This window comes from Protopterus annectens, chromosome 4.part0 (assembly GCF_019279795.1).
Source record: "Protopterus annectens isolate FY-2018-M chromosome 4.part0, PAN1.0, whole genome shotgun sequence".
Classification (NCBI taxonomy): Eukaryota; Metazoa; Chordata; order Ceratodontiformes; family Protopteridae; genus Protopterus; species Protopterus annectens.
The window spans coordinates 705265598-705286176 of record NC_056733.1 but is presented as its reverse complement, the minus strand read 5'-3'; the positions used below and the strand labels follow the sequence as shown (position 1 = coordinate 705286176).

General features: G+C 42.7%; 1 protein-coding gene across 1 annotated transcript in view; it reads left to right on the top strand.

Annotated features, from left to right (window-relative positions):
* Positions 1–20579, top strand: part of SLC2A11 (solute carrier family 2 member 11) — a 466200-nt gene that overhangs the window by 102685 nt on the left and 342936 nt on the right. The window contains exon 3 of the mRNA XM_044068682.1: positions 11613–11773. Within this exon, the coding sequence (XP_043924617.1) occupies positions 11613–11773 (161 nt within the window). The remainder of the gene's footprint in view (positions 1–11612; positions 11774–20579) is intronic.

The window sequence follows — 20579 nt, the reverse complement described above, 5'->3', positions numbered from 1 at the left end:
GACTTCAGGGGATTCAAATCTATCCCTACCTGGACGACTGCCTGATACAAGCGGACAACAAAACAAACTAACAGAAGACTTACAAAGAGTCATCTACCTGCTGCAAGCCCTGGGATATACAGTCAATACAAAAAAGTCAAGGCTGATTCCATCCCAAAGAATAACCTTTCTGGGTGCAGAACTGGACACATCAAAACAAATGGCATTTCTAACTGCAGAAAAGAAAGAGCAACTTCCTCTCTACTTTTTGGCATTAACAAAGCAGAACCATCTAACTGCAAGAAAAGTGCTACAAGCTCTAGGCTTCATGGCATCCTGCATAATACTGGTCCCTCATGCCAGGCTGCATATGAGAAAGCTACAGTGGTACCTAAAGAATTTGTGGTCCCAGCACAAGCACAGCCTAGAAACCAAAATTCCAATGATCCCATGCCTGAAGCAAGAGTTCCTATGGTGGGCTCAGGCCTGCCAATCAAACACAGGATTGCACTTCTGCAAAAGCCAACCAAGACAAACCATCACGACAGATGCCTCAGGCCTCGGTTGGGGGGCACACATGCTGGACAAATGCATTCAAGGCCTATGGACTCAAGACCAGCTGCATCTGCACATAAATCTAAAAGAAATGATGGCAGTAAAATTGGCAATCCAGGCATTCAGACCTTTCCTCCAAGAAGGCCAGTTGATGATAAGGACAGACAACACTACAGTTATGTGGTACATCAACAAACAGGAGGTACACTCATACCCTCTATGCCGGCTGGCACTGGACCTATGGGATGTGGCTCTGAGCTACAACATTCAGTTACAGGCAATTTATGTACCAGGGAAGGAAAACCTTCTAGCAGACATATTAAGCAGAACTACAACAGATGCCCACGAATGGATGCTGCATCCGGACATCTTCAAAACCATCACAAGAGAATGGGGATTACCACAAATAGACTTGTTTGCATCCCCATTCAATCACCAGTTGAAGAAATTCTGCACAAGGACTTACCACCCACTTGCTTGGAAGGTGGACTCCCTATCTTTCAGTTGGAAAAACCTGACAGCATATGCCTTCCCACCACTTCCTTTGATGCACAAGGTGCTTCTCAAGATCAAAGAGGAACGTCCGAGGATCATTCTGATAGCCCCAGACTGGCCAAGACAACATTGGTATCCACTGCTGAGGAGCATGTGAACAAATATGGGCACTGCCCCTGATCCCATTACTGCTAACACAGAACAACTACAACATCCTGCATCCAAACCTGAAAACTCTGCAGCTAACTGCCTGGAACATTACATAACAGCAATTAACCCAAATTTATCCCAAAGGGTTAAAGACATAATCCTGGAGGCTCGTAGACCTTCAACAAGAAAGAATTATGCAGCAAAATGGAAAAGATATCTCATATGGAGTACTGCAAAGGGCAAGATGTGACACTGGTGAACATAGCCAACATCCTCTCTTCCATACAGGCCTGTCCTATTCTTCCATCAAGATACATGCATCAGCTATTTCAGCAGAATACAGCTTGGATCCTCCTGTCTTCTCGCATCCTCTGCTCAGACAGTTTCTGAGAGGAATTAAAAATGTAAAACCTCCCAGGAAACCTCCATTGCCAGCATGGGACTTGAACTTTGTGCTAGAAAAACTGACTCTTCCTCCTTTCCAGCCAGCAGCAACAGCAGAATTACAATACTTATCCTGGAAGACTGCTTTCCTGCTGGCAATAACTTCAGCAAGGAGGGTCTCTGAACTACAGGCATTAATGGCAGTGCAACCCTTCCTAATCTTCCATCAAGATAGTGTCCATGAGAACAAATCCTACATTTATGCCTAAGGTGGTATCCAGAGTCTCTTTAAATCAGGCTATCCACCTTCCTACATTCTTCCCCAACCCACAAAACAGGGGAGAAAGGCTCTTACATACCTTGGATGTACACAGACAATTACGCTACTACCTGGACAGGACAAAAGACAACAGAAAAACTGACCAGCTTCTGGTAGCATATGCAACAGGAAAGGAAGGAAAACCAATTTCTAAACAGACAATCTCCAAATGGATAGGAAATTGCATTAGATTTTGTTACTCCTACCATGGAAAGAAAACTCCAGAGCACATCAGGCCTCACTCCACAAGGGCTACAGCCACTACCACAGCTTTCTTATGAGGAGTGGCTACCAAGGACATTATAGAGGCTGCTACTTGGACCTCCGTGCATACATTTGCCAAGCATTATAACTTACATCTATACTCCAGATCCCGTGCTGGTTTTGCCACTGCTGTTTTGCAAGGGATCCTAACTACACCATAATCTCTTCTCATTTCCTCCTCCCCTAGTTTAGCTATGGTGTTCTACCCATTTGTAAAGACTGCAGATGCATCCTTGAAGGACATAGTACAGTTTTCTACCTACCATAAATGTAGATGTCCGAGAGAATGCATCTGCCTCTGAGGTACTCCTAGGGTATTTGCCAATCTTCAGCTAGCTTGGGGGGTATCTATTATGGTGTATTTGTTTGTATATATGTACATACATGCTTATTTTGTGTGTTTGCTCTCTACTATTTGGAAACTGTGGCATTTATCCAAATTTAGCCATCCAAGAGGGCACCTGGCATCTGGGGCAAGAAACACTGAGGAAAATGGCGTCGGCTGATGCCTTTATACCTGAATAACTGCCGCAATGACGTCGGGTGAAGTGCGACCACCAGCGAAGCCAGACCCAGACTTTGGAAACAGGACAACCCATTTGTAAAGACTGCAGATGCATTCCTCTCGGACATCTACATTTATGGTAGGTACAAAAATGTACTTTCCTTGCCTTAAGGCCTGGAAGATAGACACCTTTTTATTTCTGTGAGCAGGAATGTGCCTATATGCTTTTCCATCTATTCCTGTGCTAACCATTGTTCTTCTAGACATATAGGATTCCCCAGGGGTAGATGATCTTCATGTTTCACTGTTGCAGTCATCACCTGTGGGTTATCCCTGCTGTGGTAGCCCTCGGCCGGCCCGAATACCAGAGTCAATATTTTTGTGCGCCGGCTGGTGTCTCCTGCAGTCTGATGTCAGGTCGTCAGCACTATAAAGCAAGGCAGCCAACGTATTTACATCAGTATTTTTTGCCGTGGAACCCATAGCAGAAATAGTTAGCACAAGTGCCGGTCGGTCACTACCAGAAGTCGAATTTCAGCAGAAAACGTCTAAAGCTAAGTACCCGGTTGGGGACCCTTTTTTCTTGATCTAACAGATGTCCGAAAAAGTTATTGTCTCGCCTGTGGAAATCAGATCCTACATCGAGACTTTCATTCTTACTGCATCACTTGTTTAGGCCCAGACCACGACTTCCCTCATTGACGGTTTTGTGCCCTCTTTAATGTGAGAACCATTCGCTGTAGAGCTCTTTTTGTAGACAATTATTTTTTGTATTCTGTCTTCGAATTCCGATATGGCGTTTGTCAGCCAGCAATCCGCGGACATTCTGAAAAAACAAAGATAAGAGACAGGCCACATAAGGCTAAGCCTTCCGACGACACTACCGCTAAGTAAATCATCAGGAATTTAGTGAGGGGCTTTCGCAGCCCCCAATGCTCGACTTGCTTTCTACGCAAGCCTTTGCTGCAGAAATCCACTTTGTCTTCCGAGCCTTTGGCTGCCTCTGCCTCGATTGGGTCCAGAGCCACAAAGCAGGTACTGGCTCCCAAAGAGGCCGTTCGCACTACCGATTCTAGACAAAACATGACGTCTTCTCTCCCAACTACCATTTCTCAGAGACCGACAGATTCTCTCAGGCCTCAAAGCCAGGCCACTCCTAGAAAATCTGCTTCTAGCCACCATCTTGCTACTGCTCCCCCACCCCAAGCTCAAATGCTTAAAATGGCAGAGGATCTCATCTCCCTTAGCCGAGGTATTCAAGCCCCCACTACAGAAAGGAAAAGGCTTTCTTCTCCAGAAATTATGTCAGACCAAGAGTCTGAGGAATCTGATTATTCTGCCTTTGAGGAGGAACAACAACCCTTAACTGTTTATGAGGATTCAGATGCAGAGAAATCCATCCCCTCTGCCTCCCCTCCAGAGGACCTCTCCTTTGGGGAAACGCTTCATTCCCTCAGGGAACATTTTCAATGGGAATCTTAGAATTACCCACAGTCAAAGAAATGACTTAGAGAGTTTCTGGACCTGCCCCAGCACAGACCCCTGGCCATCCCACCTATTCTAGAAGTGGTGGATGATGTTTTCCTTGAATCTAATTTAGCCCCTGATGCCCTGTCTCCTGCTCCAGCTAAACCTGACAGGTACTACAGAGTACTGGATTCTCACAAATACCTGTACAGGAACCCTGCTGCAGACCCTGAGGTCATTACACAGGGACTGAAAGGAGCTAAGACTAGTTCTGCCAAGAATCCTCTTCCCTCTGACAAAGACTCCAGAGCTCTGGACAGATAGGGTAAAAAAGTATACACTTCTGCAACCTTAGCTATCAGAGCACTCAGTTCCATTTGTTAAAATATCAAAAACACACTTTGGAACAATCAGAACAAAAGATTTCTACCTCTCCTGATGGTACCAACTCAAAGGAGCTGGCAGATATACTTCACTCTGCTGGTCAAGTGGCCAAGCACTCTTTACAATGTGGATATGATGCCCTAGAAGCCTCTAGCAGGGCAGCAGTGACAGGATCTGTTATTAGAAGACATGCATGGCTGAAGGAACCTCTCCCTGATCTTGTCAAGTCTAAACTTATTGATGCACCCGTAGATAAGGAACGCCTGTTTGGGGAAAAAGCAGAAGAGGTGCTTAAAATGATTGGAGACAAAGCAAGATCTTTGCAAACAGTAAAAGATTTCTTTCATGTTCAGGCACCCAGATTCAGCAGGAACTTCCCCTGTAAGCAATGGGCCTTCCGTGCATCCAGCAGACAGGGCCATAGTAAGCCCCGCAGGGACAGGATATCCAGGCCCCTATCCCAGGGCCAGCAAAGAAGCAAACAATGGGCCACTTCTGCCTCTAAGGCAGGGAGTTCTAAGCCAAGCTTCTATGGTAACCATTCACAATGACTCTCCTTCCCCCTCTGCCCTCCTTTCACTCATCTAAAACTAGGAGGAAGGCTCACCCTCTTCAAGGACAATTGGGTCTCTATAACCAAGGACCAATGGGTATTAAAAATCATTTCTCAGGGATACAGATTCTCCTTCAGCGAACTCACTATTCCAAGAGGGTACCCATACCTCCCCCCAAACCAGTGGGCAGAGGCATTAAAACATTTAAAAACACTAATATCGCAGGGGCAGTACAACCTGTCCCTCCGGATCAAACAGGAAAAGGTTTTTACACCAGACTATTCCTTGTTCCCAGAAAGGAGGGCACTTGGTGCCCCATCTTGCATCTATCCAAACTGAACACCTCCTTGGTGGTCCCCAGATTCAAAATGCTATCCTTGCAGCAGCTCCTGCCTATGCTCGCACAAAATGCCTGGTTGGTCACACTAGACCTAAAAGATGCCTACCTCCACATCCCCATCAGGGAATCGTGCAGAAAATTCCTGCGATTCAGAGCAGGCAGTCAGCACTTTCAGTTCTCTGCACTGCCTTTTAGCTTATCTGCTGCTCCCAGAGTATACACCAAATGCTTGGCCCCGGCTATAGCATTCTGCAGACATGGAAATATACAGATTTACCCTTACCGAGATGACTGCCTCTTTTAGGCAAACAGCAAAGAAAAGTTGCTCCAGGATCTTCTCTTTGTCAAAAAACTCCGAAGTTCCCTAGGGTTCACCATCAATGAGAAAAAATCAAAGCAAAACCCTACCAGGAAGATTGTTTTCCTGGGAGCTGTGCTAGACACAGCAACCCTAATAGCCTTCCTGTCCCTAGAAAAGCAGAGCTTCCTGCCTCTCTACTTCACCCGGCTGGCTTCCAGAAGTCACCTCACTGTGAAGAAGTTCCTGCAAGCCCTGAGTACATGGCGTCTTGCATCGTTCTCGTCCCTCTCGCCAGGCTTCACATGAGAAAGCTTCAGTGGTACTTAAAGAAACTTTGGTGTCAGCACTCAGTCCCCAGAGACCACTCTCCCACTGATCCCTTGTATAAGAGACGGATTTCTCTGGTGGGCAGAGCCCTGTGCCATGAACAAGGGTCTTCACTTCATCTTCCACCCTTCTGGCCAGACCATCACCACCGACACCTCAAACATAGCTTGGGGCACTCACCTAACAGGCAGGTGTACCCAAGGCCTTTGGAATGCCCAGAAACTTCACTTCCACATTAACCAGAAAGAAATGATGGCAGTGCAAAACACTCTGACTTCATTCCAACCCCATCTCAGACTAGGAGTCCTCCTTATAAAAACAGACAACACCACAGTAATGTGGTACATCGACAAGCAGGGAGGATACCCAATCTTATCCCCTGTGCAGGTTAGCCATGAGTCTCTGGCTTACAGCCACCTCCATGGGGCTACACCTAATTGCCCAATACTTACCAGGGATCAACAACACACTGGCAGACAACCTAAGCAGAAACTTTCTGGACCCCTACGAATGGCAGCTCCACAGAGAAATCTTTCTGAAAATCAACCAGGGGTGGGGGACCCCAGAGGTGGACCTCTTTGCCTCGCACCTCAACCACCAGCTGCACAAGTTTTGTACCAGGGAGTATCACCTCCTAGCATGGAAGGTGGATGCCTTGACCTTCCCCTGGAGCTCCCTCTTTGTGTACCCATACTTTTCTCTGCCCCTTATTCCCAAGGTTCTGATCAAATTAAGAGAGGAGAAACCAAAGGCCATCCTCATCACTGCAGATTGGCCCAGACAGCATTGGTACCCCTTACTACGCAGTCTGACCTTACAGCCCCTGAAGCTGCTTCCCCTAAGGTCAGACCTCTTGGTCCAGGAGAGGGGGAAGCTACTGTACCCAGACCTACAGATTCTCAAACTTTCACATTGCTATTTTTATGCCAGGGTATGGGATTTTTATTACTACTGTTCCTGTCTGGCTCTACCCTCTGTCTTCTGAGGCAAGAAAGCTCTGAACGTTTGGTACCCTGGCTACTGACTTTATTGTGCTCTTCTAAAGCTGTACAGTGCCTAGGATGTGTGGAAGGTGCCATAAAGATTTGGAACTGGATGGCTGGTCCAGTCCTTGCCAACAGGATGTTCCCTATAACTTAGATGACTGCAACAATAATCTATTCAAGCATCTACTGTTATGGTAAATTTACTTATTCGACTGCACTTTTTGCTTGCAGTTATGTTACCTACTCTCTAGAAAGCACTTCTGGTATGGATTTTCCACTAAGCTCTGACCAAATAGTGAGAGGGTCAATGTTAAATAAAAGAACGCTTAAAATGTCAAGTACAGCATACTCAAACATCTTTAAGCGAACTTTTATTTAACCGACAGCCCCAAATATTGCAAGTCAGAATGTCGAAAAATCTTGTTTGGCCACACAGTCTCCTTCCCAGTGCTGTAGGAAACTACACCTACTGAAACTAATATCAATGTGAATATGTACATGTTGCACTCACAACCATGCCAAGTATAACCCTAATAGTCAATGTATATACACCAATAACAGATGAACGTGTCCCTTTACCATCAATAAATGTGTAGTGATATGAACGGCATAAACTTAAACTAACGTGCTGCCGGTGATGAACTGCAGTATATACGCCACACTCTCAGCAGTACCGTAATTGCACGGAGGAGGTCCTGTGTGTTATAATCCTCTTTGTGTTGCAGGATCAGTTGTAACCTGTCACATCTGTACACTGTTCTCCTTTTCTTAGGGGATGGGGACATCCCGACTGCAATTTCGTCAACCCGATTCTTCTCCCTAACTAGCATGCTCAACTCAGACAGAATATCACATAAGCGCCATCCCAGCAAACCACGGATACGTCTGTGCCATCCCTCAACCTGATTCTGTGTGCGTGACAAGGACAGAGCATTTAGGTCACACACATTCCAAAACTCTACACTAAACATAGCAGGGAGTCTAGACACACAGGAGAACCTAGTGTTCTGTTTCCTAACCCGCCCCAGTGCATACGTATTGCAGAAGTATGATAACTCCTTACCTTCACTAGGGAATGTGTCAGATAGCTCCAGGAATGTTGGGACAACTTCCTGTGGAATGTCAATGCAATAAGCTTTTTAACAGATATCTGGAAGCATACAGATGTACCATACAATGGTGATAACCCCAAGGATTGTACCTTTCTCCAGACCGCCTGACTAAAATGGAATAGACAGCCCTTCGAATGTACATTTGGGAAGTTATGCTTTACACTACGCAAAGCTGCCATCTCAAAGTCAGACAGTATATATTTGACAGATGAGGTAAGGTTAGCTGTAGTCAGTAAGTCTGCCAGACAATCACACATATAGTTGTAACACTTGTATGTCTTCTTAGTCATGAGACAGAACACTAAAGGGACATACTTAGTATGTCCACCAAATGTTATGAGGCCGTGGATGCTGTACAGTTGCCTGCACAAGTGACCTTTTGTAAGGAATACGCCATCCATCAGCCACACTGGTGATCTACTTAGGTCCCTAAGGTTTCCACAGTAGAGAATACTAGGATGGGTATCTTGTTTGTAATGTCATACGTTCTCTTATGCACAAATGACCCTTCCTTTAGTGTACATTCGCTGGGGTTTACACTTTCTAGGCTCGTATACACAGGGTCATGACTACTAACTGCACTACGACGGACTCTACGTACTTGCTGCAGCATGGCCTTTCTGGATGGTAAGGCTACCGAGTTTTCTAACGCGGTAGCTGCACAGATATCATCGACAAACAGGGCTGGGGAATCCCTACATATACGAGCACCTTCTTTCAGTTTGCTACATGCAATGTACTTCTGCACCTCACACACATCTGCGGCATGGTGATGCCCTGTACTTTTAAGTAGTTGTTCACCATTTACATCCCTTATAGTTATTGCATGTCCTTTACACCTGTCTCTTACTTTGCCTTTGCAACACCAGTACCTTCTACCTGTTGTCTCTTTTTCTGGGGTGTAGATGTAGCCATCTATCTGCAGCATGTCCCTACCTTTTTGGGATTTTGCACAATGATAATAGTCCCCTACAACACCAGGGGAGGAGCTGTTTGAGGTAGCCATAGCATTACGGTCTGACAAAACATCACAAACGGTGGTTTACCCGAACTGTGTTTATATGCATTGCAGCAATGTACGTCATGGGTATCTGCATATTACCGGCCGTTCTGATTTATGTAATTCTGTTTTGTATTGCACTCGACACATACATCATTGTTGTCTGCTGGATTCATGCTTACTGTTTGGCCCTTACTTGTGTTTACATTCTGCTTGGCTGGTGTACCTTCCATGACGTACTACATATTTCGGTGCTGGCCTGCCAGGGTTTTTCAGAACTCCTTTTCCCGACATTTGCGGCTGTCGGTTAAATAAACGTTCGCTTAAAGATGTTCGAGTATGCTGTACTCGACATTTTAAGCGTTCATTTATTTAACATAGCCCGTAGTGAGAAAAGTCTTGAAAAAAATATTAAAATCAATAATGCATCCAGGCCAGATGAAATTCAAAGAATATTTGTTAAGAAGCTTGGTCTCTGTGTTCCAAAATTACTCTTCAGACTGGGTTGAAAAGTACAATCCTTATACCTGTTTTTAAGGGAGGGAACCTTCACAGTCCTGGATGTCATTAGTGTGATAGACAAGTTGTTTGAAAAAAATATATCTTGAAACTAATGTCATCTAATCTTCTTGCGAGGTATGACGTAAACCAACTTGGGTTTATAGCTGGGTGGGAACTCGTGTATGACAAATCTGCTTCAGTTCTACCTGCCAGTAGTGGGTGTACTTGAATTGAATTTCCTTTTGGATGCTATTTTCCTAGATCTAGCAAAATATTTGTCAGCATCTCCTACATTATCATCATCAATGAGCTGAGTTATTAATCCTTATATATTGGCTCAATAATTGGTTGTTCTTGGTCAGTACTGATAACACCCTATCAAATGCGCGGGAGATTTATTCAGGTGTTTCACAAGGTTTGGTGTTGCTCAGCTGCATGTTTAACTTATTTATGTTGTCTGTGCAAGTAACAGTGTCAGGTACTCACTGTAAATTCACAGATGACACAACAATAACATTGCCTGTGTCTGATATCAGTGACTGGACTGTGGCATCCTTCAGAAATAGCTGGATTAATTATCGCTGTGGTCACTTGACAATAACTTAGAATTTACCACTAACAAGAGCAGAGTTTTTAACGTCAGTACTTTATATAAGGTATACCCATATGCTATTGTTGATACTATCATTCAAGAGGCCAAATGTTAGAAAGATCGAGGTATTATTGTAGCCGGTATTTCTCGTTCAGTGCACATGTACAATACAGCTTAAAAAAGCGGTAGGTTTGATGAGGTTCATCATGAATACTGGTTCTTCTCAAGTGAAGGAGGTTCGATACCCTGATATCCTGCTGTTATTAGACCTTTATCGAATCTAGTTCTGCCTTTTATATGTACTTTGTTATGGTCATGAAAAAGCTGGAAATAATTCTGTGTATAGTTCCTAGAAATGAGAGTTTTGTGTGTGTGTGTGTGTGTGTGTGTGTGTGTGTGTGTGTGTGTGTGTGTGTGTGTGTGTCTGTGTGTATGTGTGTTTTACGTTACTTTAAAGGCTGGAAGATTTAAATGTATAGTTCATCAATTATAGTCTTAAGAGGTGAGATTTAATTAAAACCTACAGGTCTACACATAATGTAAACTTTTTTAGTAGTTTCAATATGGACATATTGCCACGTGGAATTGATACTAGAGCTAATTTCTTACATATGCATGCACACGTTGCAAGGTGCAGCCTAAAGAATAAAATGTTTCATGTGAGTTCTGCTAAATTGTAAAATGGGTTTCCTACTTGGTAAGGGAATCTTCAGTTTTGTTCTTATTTAAAATAAAGCTTGAACAATAGTTTGATAATTCAAAATTTGACTTTTGTCTGCAAGGCACAAATTCCTTGGTGGCTCACTTTAGGAATATGAGTTTGTTACTCTAACTTTGAAAATTTGAACTTTTGAAGATGTGGCTGGTGTTAACTGCTGAAGAATTACTCAAACCATGCATATGTATTGACAAAAGCAAACAGTAAGGTACAACCCAGCACGTATTTCATACATCCAAATCATGTTAGGTAAAAAAAAAAAAAAATGAATCACTGTAGTTTTTGAGCCCCTTTTAAACACCAAAAATATAGAGTGGGTCCCCTGTAAAACCAGCTCAAGGGTCCCAAGGAGGCTGACCTCTCCACCTGAGAACTGCTGCTGTATGTAGCATATTTAAAAGCTTTTACTGTATTCCCGGACTCTGCAGTAAAATCTTGTAGTGCAAAAAAAAAAAAAAAACCTCTGGAGGAAAATGACCCACAGTGGTGCTGCAGCTGGTTTCTAATTTGACAGATTGGGATAATACAAGAAAAAACAAAAGGAAAATGTTATACATACACACATTAGGAATTGAATTAAAAAAAAAAAACTTGTATATTTATTTTGATGTCAACAAATAACCTTTCTTTCTGCATGTAATGTAATGTAATGTAATGTATTTGCCATTTTTTCCTGTAGTACATCCAGGAATTTATTAATGAGACTTCGATGGAGAGATGGGGAAAGCCATTGGACAGCAACGTGATACTTTTGCTCTGGTCTTTCATTGTGTCGATCTACCCTCTGGGAGGGCTTATAGGAGCCTTGATAGCAGGACCAATGGCTATCAAGTTTGGGAGGTGAGCACGCTTCGCTGGTTTTCATGGAGTCTGAAAAAGAGGAATATATTTTCCACCTGTATAGCAGTTAACTACTCTGTTTTTCTGCATTTTTATGCTATATGTATTTTATGTTCTATAGCTTTCATTTCTTTTTTAAAAGATTTAACATTGTGACATTGTGCTTTTTTCACAAAAAATTTAAAAAAAACAATTGTGGTTAATTGTAACAGGACTTCTGAACAGGTTACAGGGTTAAGCAGTGACAGAAGATTGTGAGAGAAAAGACACGAGGCAATTCTTAGGGTTGGTAGAGCAGAGGAAAAGTAAGGTGTGTGTTAATCAGGGTCTGTAGCATGTCCATAATGTAAAGAAAAGGGCAGACCTGTTTGACCAACCAGTCCTTATTTGCTTTTCTGTGACTACGGAAAGAACATGTAAAGGAAGGAGATATATTATAGGCTTCAATGGTTATGAGTAGTGATATAAAGCTTGGTACTCACTACTCGGAGAACATCATTTATGAAAAAAGGTTTGTCCCACAAGTTACAGTTGTTTTGCATTTTTCTCTCTTATTGGTTTTGCTTGTTTTGGATTCATCATCATCATCAGCCCCTTTTTTCCCATTTTTCTACATGGGGTTGGGGTATCGTGTTGACTGTCACCAACTCTCGCTAATCAGTGCCACACTCCTGCCTTCTTCAACACTCATGCCTGACTGTCGCAGATCTTCTTTCACACAATCCATCCACCTCTTTGCTGGACATTCTCACTTCCTCTTACCTTCTTCCTGTCTGTCCCAAATCTTCCTCACCAGATTGTCTTCTGCTTTTCTATACATGTGCCCAAACCACCGTAATTATTTATTTTACATTTGTTAACCGGGGGTGTCTGACTGAGCCGAAAATGCCCTTTTTCAGCAGAAGCCTGGGGAGAAAAACTCCACATAGAAAAATTACAGGTACATTTAGATATTTAGACATGATCAGTATACACACAAATTACAATAGACATGTTTTTACAGTGGTATGCAGCACAGCAACAGTTACAGTGGAGAGAACAAACAAGAAATATTAATTTAAAAATAAAGGTAATTAATGGATTTGTGGTGTACAGCTGAAATTTGGAACATAGGTAGAATACCTACATAGTACACAGGTACAGTACATACATTGTACATTAGCCAGTGTTAATGAGTAAGAGAGAAAAGTATTATCAAGTACTCTAGGTTTTGTATGTGTACCTTATCCACTTTCACTAGCCTGGGGAGCAGTGATGGCACTGCCAACTTTGCTTGAGATGTTGCCTAATGAGGTTTTTAAAGGAGGCTTTGGACGATGTGTTTTGTATGCTAGTGGGGAGAGAGTTCCATTTTTTAGCCACTGAACTACTATATAGTGTGTCTTCAAAATTATTGTAGCTGTTGGTGACTTCTAGTAGTAGTTTGCTTGCTGATCTAAGAAGATAATGTAAAAAACGACAAATACCGAGAGCAATACAATGAAGAGCATACAATATCCAGTAGTAATGATTAATCGTTCACTAATGATGTACGACACATCCAAAGAACAGTAAAATTTAATAAAGGTGCATATGCAGAAGCATTTTTGTGAAAGCGCTAACCATTGTCCTGCATATGGATGTGGATCTGGTGACTTTGTTACTGATCTAAGAAGATGTTGTACTAGGTTTTTGAGGGCAGGACAGTTATTGGGGAGGTAATAGATAGAATGACAGAGAGGCAGATTTGATTGTAGGTTAGGAGGTTGGGCAGTTCAAGCCAGTGGAGCTGTCTCAAAGCAGTACAGTGATGAGTTTTATATGAGCAATTTGCAGCAAAGCAGACAATTCTGTTATAGCAGGCTTCCATTTTGCTTAGTTCAGTTTTGTTGAGATTAGTCAGAATGAGAGATACATAGAGTAGGGTGGATAGAAGTTGGGAGCGAGCAATGGCTGATCTTGTGTTGTTGGTAAGAAATAGTTTGATACGGTAGAGTGATCCCAGTCTGGCATGTACTTTTTTAATAGTCAAGTTGAGATGAGTATCAAATTTTAGGTGGGAGTCTATGGGTATTCCCAATAGCTTAGCCTGTGCCACTGGAGCGATTGGAGTAGCATTTGTGAAGTAGATAGTGAATTAACTGTTATCAGTGTTTTTGTTAGAACTGGTTATAAACATAAACTGAGTTTTCTTTGGATTGAGGATAAGTTGGGCTTTAGTAAGGTAGTTTTCAACGTTGGAGAATGCTAGATGAGTTGTTTGCAGGAGGGTGGGAATGTTTTGTGCTGCACAGATTAAGGTAGTATCATCTGCATACTGAATGATAGATGCATGCTGTGTGGGAGTATGGAGGTCATTTGTGAAGATTGTGAATAGTAGTGGCCCTAAGATAGAACCCTGTGGGACTCCTATAGTTATGGGCAGCTGAGGAGAGAGAGAATTTTCCCATTTCACAGCTTGGTACTTGTCAGTTAAGTAGCTTTGGAACCAGGTAAGAGTTGAATTTGATAGGTGATATTGGTTTAGTTTGTTTAGCAGGATTTGGTGCGAGACCATGTCAAATGCTTGGTTTAGTTTGTTTAGCAGGATTTGGTGCGAGACCATGTCAAATGCTTTGTACATATCCAAAAAAAGAGTTGACACCTGCAGGCCTTTGTTTTTGAGATGGTTTACTGTGTCTGTGAAGCAGAGGAGGTCTGTAATGGTACTATGGGCAGGTCTGAAACCATGTTGAATAGGTGACAAGATGTTGCTGTCTAGGAGATATTTTAGCACCTGGGTATGAATGCATTTTTCTAGGATTTTGGCCAGGGGAAGAGTAAAGCAATGGGTCTGTAGTTATCAAGTTCAGTGGAGGTTCCGCCTTTATGTATGGGTGTAACAGGATATTTTCCAGAGTTTGGGCACATAGCTTTCAACAATTGATCTGTTTATGAGAGTGGAGATTGGGATAGCAATAGCATCTGCTGTGAGTTTCAAGAAATAGCTGGGGAGTAGGTCGGCTGCTGTTGATGAGTTTTTTAGTTTGGAGAGCATGCTTTTGATTGAAATGGTGGAAACTATTTTGAGGGTAAAGCTTGTATTAGTGTTATTTGTGTTGGGGGGGTAGTGAGGTTGGAACTGTCCTGTGATACTAAGGATAGAATTGAGTTCACAAAGTGGGAGTTGAATTGTGTTTCGATGGGAACTTTAGTGTCAGGGGTGGTTGGTTTTGGGGGTAGCCTTTTGTGTGGGTTTTAGTAGCTGGTTTACATTTTTCCAAACTTTTTGGGGGTTGTGTTGGTATTTAGTTTGTAATGTCGTGTAGTAGGATTTTTTGTCCAGCCTAATGCATTTTATTTGCACGGTTGCACAATTCTTGGTACTTATTTAGGCTTTGTGTTTTTTTGGTTTTTTGATAATAAAGCCAGGCAGTGTCTCTGGACTTGAGGATTTGTTTGGTTTCTTTACTGAGCCAGGGGTTTGTAGAGGTGCTAACCTTGATTTTGCGCAATGGAGCGACAGTGTCTAGGATTTGTAGAAATTTTTTGTTGAAATATGCTATAGCCTAGTAAAGTTGGGAGGGTTTGTAGGGGGGGGTCCAGTCACAGTTACAGAGTAAAGTACTGAGGACCTCGGGAGAGGCATGTTTTGTGTTTCTAGTGGATTTATAGTTAGTGGTTTTGCATATGTTTGTTCTACTACGTATAAGGTGTATTATGTTGTGGTCACTTAAGGTGTGTGTGGGGGTACAATGTAGGGTTGTTAGTTAGGACCCAGTCAAGGATGGATTCCCTTTTAGATTTTTTATCACATCTAGTTGGATTTTGGACTAGCTGCTGGTAGCCATGGAGATTTATTAGATTACTTGGTGGTTCTGATATACAGATGAACCAATCTAGGTTGAAATCCCCCAGAATGAGGGTTTCTTGTGAGTATGTGGAAGAAGACCAGGATAAGAAGTCTTCAAGGCTAGCAGGTGTATTGCCAGGTGGAATATAGATCACAATTGTGGTAATGACCTTTTCAGGGTATAGTTGAATTTGTGAGATAAGTATGTCCCAATTATTGGGGGAGGGGTAGGAGTTTGGTAATTGACATACAGTTAAGTTGGACTTAAACAGTAAGGCATTTCTACCCCCTTTATGAAGAGGTCTGTCTTGTCTAATGATATTGTAGCTGGTAGGGAGAACTTCTGAGTTAGCTATGTTTTTATTTAGCCAGGTTTCTGTTAAAGCAACTATGTCTGGGGAGTAGTGTGCTATTGTAATCTGATCTCTCTGATCTTTTCTGTAATTGGAGCTGCTTTGGCTTTTGCTCGTATGTCCTCATTTCTTCATCTGTCCCACAGCGTGAATCCTATCACCTTTCTCAGGCACTTCATTTCCATCACCTCTAGCTTCTTCAACTGTTGTGCCTTTACTGCCCAGGTTTCTGTACCTTACGGTAGTACTGATCACACCACTGTCTTGTACACCTTATTTTTCAGCTTCTTTGGCATTCTTCTGTCATAGACTACACCTGACAGTCTATGACATTTGGCTGCAGTCCCTCGAATTCTAGCTGTGACCTCTTCATTCAGACTTACCCTTTTCCTCAACTACTCCTCCCAGATACTTGAAGCTGTTTATCTCTTCCACTGTCTTCCCTTCTATCTCTATTCTCAGCTTCTTCTGATTTCCCCAGTTTGCTGTCATTACCATCGTGTTATCTGTGCTTAGTTTCATCCCATGTGCCTTCAGATTTATATTCCATTCTCCTATCCTTTGCTGAAGTTCTAGCTCAGAGTCTGCCTGTACTGCTACATCGTCTGCATACAGTAGCTTTGTTGATTTGTCCCCTCCAACCTATTTGCTAATGTAGTCCATCACCAGTATGAACAGGAGTGGGATCAGAGCTGAACCCTGATGTACACCCACTGGAACCCCTCTGTGAGGCCGAACACTGTCCGTACTTGTGTCACTGGGTCCTTCTACATAGCCTGCACTAATTCTACCAATGTTTCTGGGACTTCAAACCACTGCAGTACTGCCCAGATCAGATTTCTTAGGACCTTGTCATATGCTTTCTTCAAGTCTAGGAATGCCCAGTTGGACTCTCTCATCTCTAGTTTCTTCTCAATTATCTGTCTCAATGCAAACATCGGGTCAGTTGTGCTGCATCCTGATCTGAATCCAAACTGCTCATCTCCCATCTTGCATTCTACTACTCTGCATATCCATTTATCAGTCATCCTCTACAGAACTTTCATGCAATGTGATAGGAGTTTGATGCCTCTGTACTGCCTACAGTTGTGGATGTCCCCTTTGTTCTTGTACACTGGCATGAGTATGCTTATTCTCCAGTCATCTGAGATATGCCTTTCTCTCCACATTGCTATTAGTACCCTCAGAAGCCATTTCCGCCCTATGTCACCCAGCATCTTTATCATATCTGCTGTGACCTCATCTGAGCCTGCTGCTTTCTCTGACTTCATCTTCCTTAGTGCTGTTCTTTATTCTTCTAGGATGGGCTCCTCTTCGTCTCTCATTGTAGGCTGTTTCTGGGGCAGTGCAGCTTCTGTGGGGTTTTCTTCATTCAGATGCTGCTGGAAATACTCATTCCATCTGCCTTTGATGTCCGCTGGGCTGGTGAGCAGGTTGTTTGCTGGCATCCCTTATGAAGGGTGTCTGACTATCTTCTTTATCTTTCTGTCTTTGTCTTGCAACCTGATATAGTTTCTTTGTGCCCCTTACTGCGTGACTTTCCAGAAGATGGTACAGTGCCTCCGATGCCATATTCTTTGCTATTGCAACTTTTCTTGAATTCTTTGTTAGCCAGCCGGTAGTCCTTCCTAGCCTGGTCAGACTTTTCTGTCTCCCACTTCTTCCTGCACTCCTTTTTTCTTTTGATGACTTCCTGTACTTCTGCATTCCACCACCAGCTTTCCTCATGTACCTTATTTCCATGCCTGGCTCGGCCGCATATCTTTTCTGTAGTCCTAACACATGCTGTTTAGGCACTGTAATTCTTCTTCAACTCCACCTATTTCCTCCTCTTTTTCTTGGGGTTCTAGAGCCCTGACTAATTCCTTCAACTGTTGTACTTTCTCTCTAGTCAACTTCCAGGTCTTCGTGGCTGGTCTCTGTTGACCTTAGAGCCTTCTCTGACCACTGCTTGCAGCTGATTGTGGCAACTAGTGGTTTATGCTGTGGGCCGACTGTTTCACTGGGGATGACTTTGCAATCATGGATTCTGCCCCAGTGCCTTTTCCTTACTAAGAGGAAGTCTAACTAAGTTGCATGTTGACTACTCTAGTATGTTATCTTGTGACTCTCTCTCTCTTTCTGAATCATGTGTTGGCTACTATCAAGCTATTTGCCAGACAGAAGTCTGTTGTTTTGGATTATTGATTTGATATTGCAGCTGGTAGTGGACACGCAGACTGGCATTCCCTGTATAGTTATTGAAGCATAAAATATCCTCTGCCCTCAACACTGCGTGTACCTGTGCTTAGCAGGATGAACAATCCTGGTGTTGCTTTGCACCCGGCATCTATGTTCACAACGAAAGTGCTCACAACACCAGTGATCTGCAGGGCAAACAGCATGCTCCTACTGTTTGCCTTTTCTGGTAACAGAGGGACTATTCTCTTTAACCCTAACTCTAATGCTGATTGCATTAGGACCACTCAGCAATCTGTACTTTCCCAGGCTACTTTGTAATACTTCTGCATATTCCATAACGCTCAGTCCTGCCCTCCATCAAGATCTTCTTGGTTGCTTAACATAATTTGGTCAACCTCCCAGATGGTGCCAGTTTGCTCTTTTTTAATGTTATAGTTTAATACAGGTTGTGAGTGATTTTTTTTGTCATATTTTACTTTTATTTCTTTAACTGTCATTTTTAGTTAAGAAATCTCAGCTGCTTTAATGCCAGGACACGTGTGCAATTCTTCCTTTTACATTCTTTTCCAGGCTAGTCATCCTTTCAAAAAAAATCTTAGTTTAGTTCACAGTGCTGTTTTTTCCCTTCAGATTTGTGATAAGAGTTTGATAGTTTTGTTTTACAGCTAGTATACACTGCATAGGGAAATATCAGTGATTAATGTGAAGTCATATTTGTTGGTGCTTAGGGTCTCAGTCTCCTTTCTAGGAATATCTTTCAACACAGTTTTGAGCAATTTTGCTTAGTTTTTTTCTTGTTATGGCTGTTTCTTGGACAGCTACTATATTTTACATCACTGCAGTAAAGTTTACATTAGTGCTACTGTGAGAAAGAAATTCTTTCACGAGATAGACACCAAAAGTGTCTAATTATTTTCAGTTCTGTAGTGCTTCAGGAAAAAGCGTGTCCTTTCTACTTGCTCCACACTTATTTATAGTAGTCATAAAAGCTTTTTTTAGGTCACTAAAAGTGTTTTAATGTATTTTCCATGGTATCAGCCAAGTAATTTTTGAAGAAGTAAAAGTGGTCTCACATTCACATGAAATTTTCTTTGTGAGTGTCTCATCTCAAAAGGGTTGATGAGAACATGGAAGTCATGGGCAACAAAGACATTTTAAGTGTCACAGTCATTACTACAGCTGTGGAGGCCTCTTTGGAGGAGATCCTGACAGAAACTCAGTGGAAACATGGTAAACTGTCAAAATGTACAACTAAAAAGAACAAGGATGAGTGGGCCTGGCTCACTGGCAAATAAAGATATTTAATAGTGGACTTATGAAATGCTCCAAGGTAACTGTGAGTGCCCTGCAATATAATACGTGAGATATAAATGTTTTAATTTTTGTTGTCCTTCATCCACAGTTTAGTGAAATGTCTGTCATGAAATCATTAAAATATAGAACCTGCTTTATGTGTGTGATTATATCCTGTGCAGTCTTGTATGGCCTCTGTTTGCGAAGGGACAGGATAATGTCTGTGTAATTTACATCTGTAGTTTGGATCTCTTGTCTGTAATGGTTTATGATTACTAGACCTGATCATCACAAACATGGGGACAAAATGCTCCACACCGGAAGTATATCCCTCATTGGTGAGATCAGACCATAAATTAATCTCACTGGAGATCCACATCCCGCCTCCAACCCCAGCAAAAAAGACCACAGTGAAGAACTTCTCAAAAGCAAACCACACTTCTTAAGACTGGAGTGGTATCCTTCAAGGCCCCCGAGCCAGTGGAAACCACAACTCACGCTGCTGAAACCCTTACAAATGCCTTCTACGAGCACCTCCAGGAATGTATGGATCAAGCAATCCCTAATAAAATCAAGACCCTTTCCACCAAAGGCAGGCGCCTGGTCTGGTGGACCCCAGCCATAAACAAACTCTACAACAAGAGGAGAAAGCTACTACATGACAGAGCAAAATCCCTAAAAGGGAAGGCATCTCTGATCAATACTAGCAAAAAACTACGATCACTCATAAAATCATCCAAGGCCAACTTTGAGAGAAAAATCGCTAATGACACAAAAGACAATCATAAGGCCTTCTTTAGCTATGTTAGAAACCTGGGTGGAAACTCCCAGATATGCTCAGAATTAGTCCAAAATGATACAAAAACACTGAACCCACAGACATTGCCAACATACTGGCAGACAGGTTCAGTGCAAATTTCTCCCCCCCCCCCCAAAAGGAGAAATATCTATCCCACCAGAGTCTAGCCTCCCAAACATCTCAGATGCCCAGGTGAGAGCTGCTCTCTCTAAAGCAAAAAACAGCATCAATGGGACCGGACGGTGTCCCCGGCTGTGTGCTACATGAACTCAATGAGGAACTAAACCCACACATAAGGCTGCTGTTTAATCTTAGCCTTACTACAGGATACGTACCCAAAGAATGGCGTACAGCAACTGTGGTCCCACT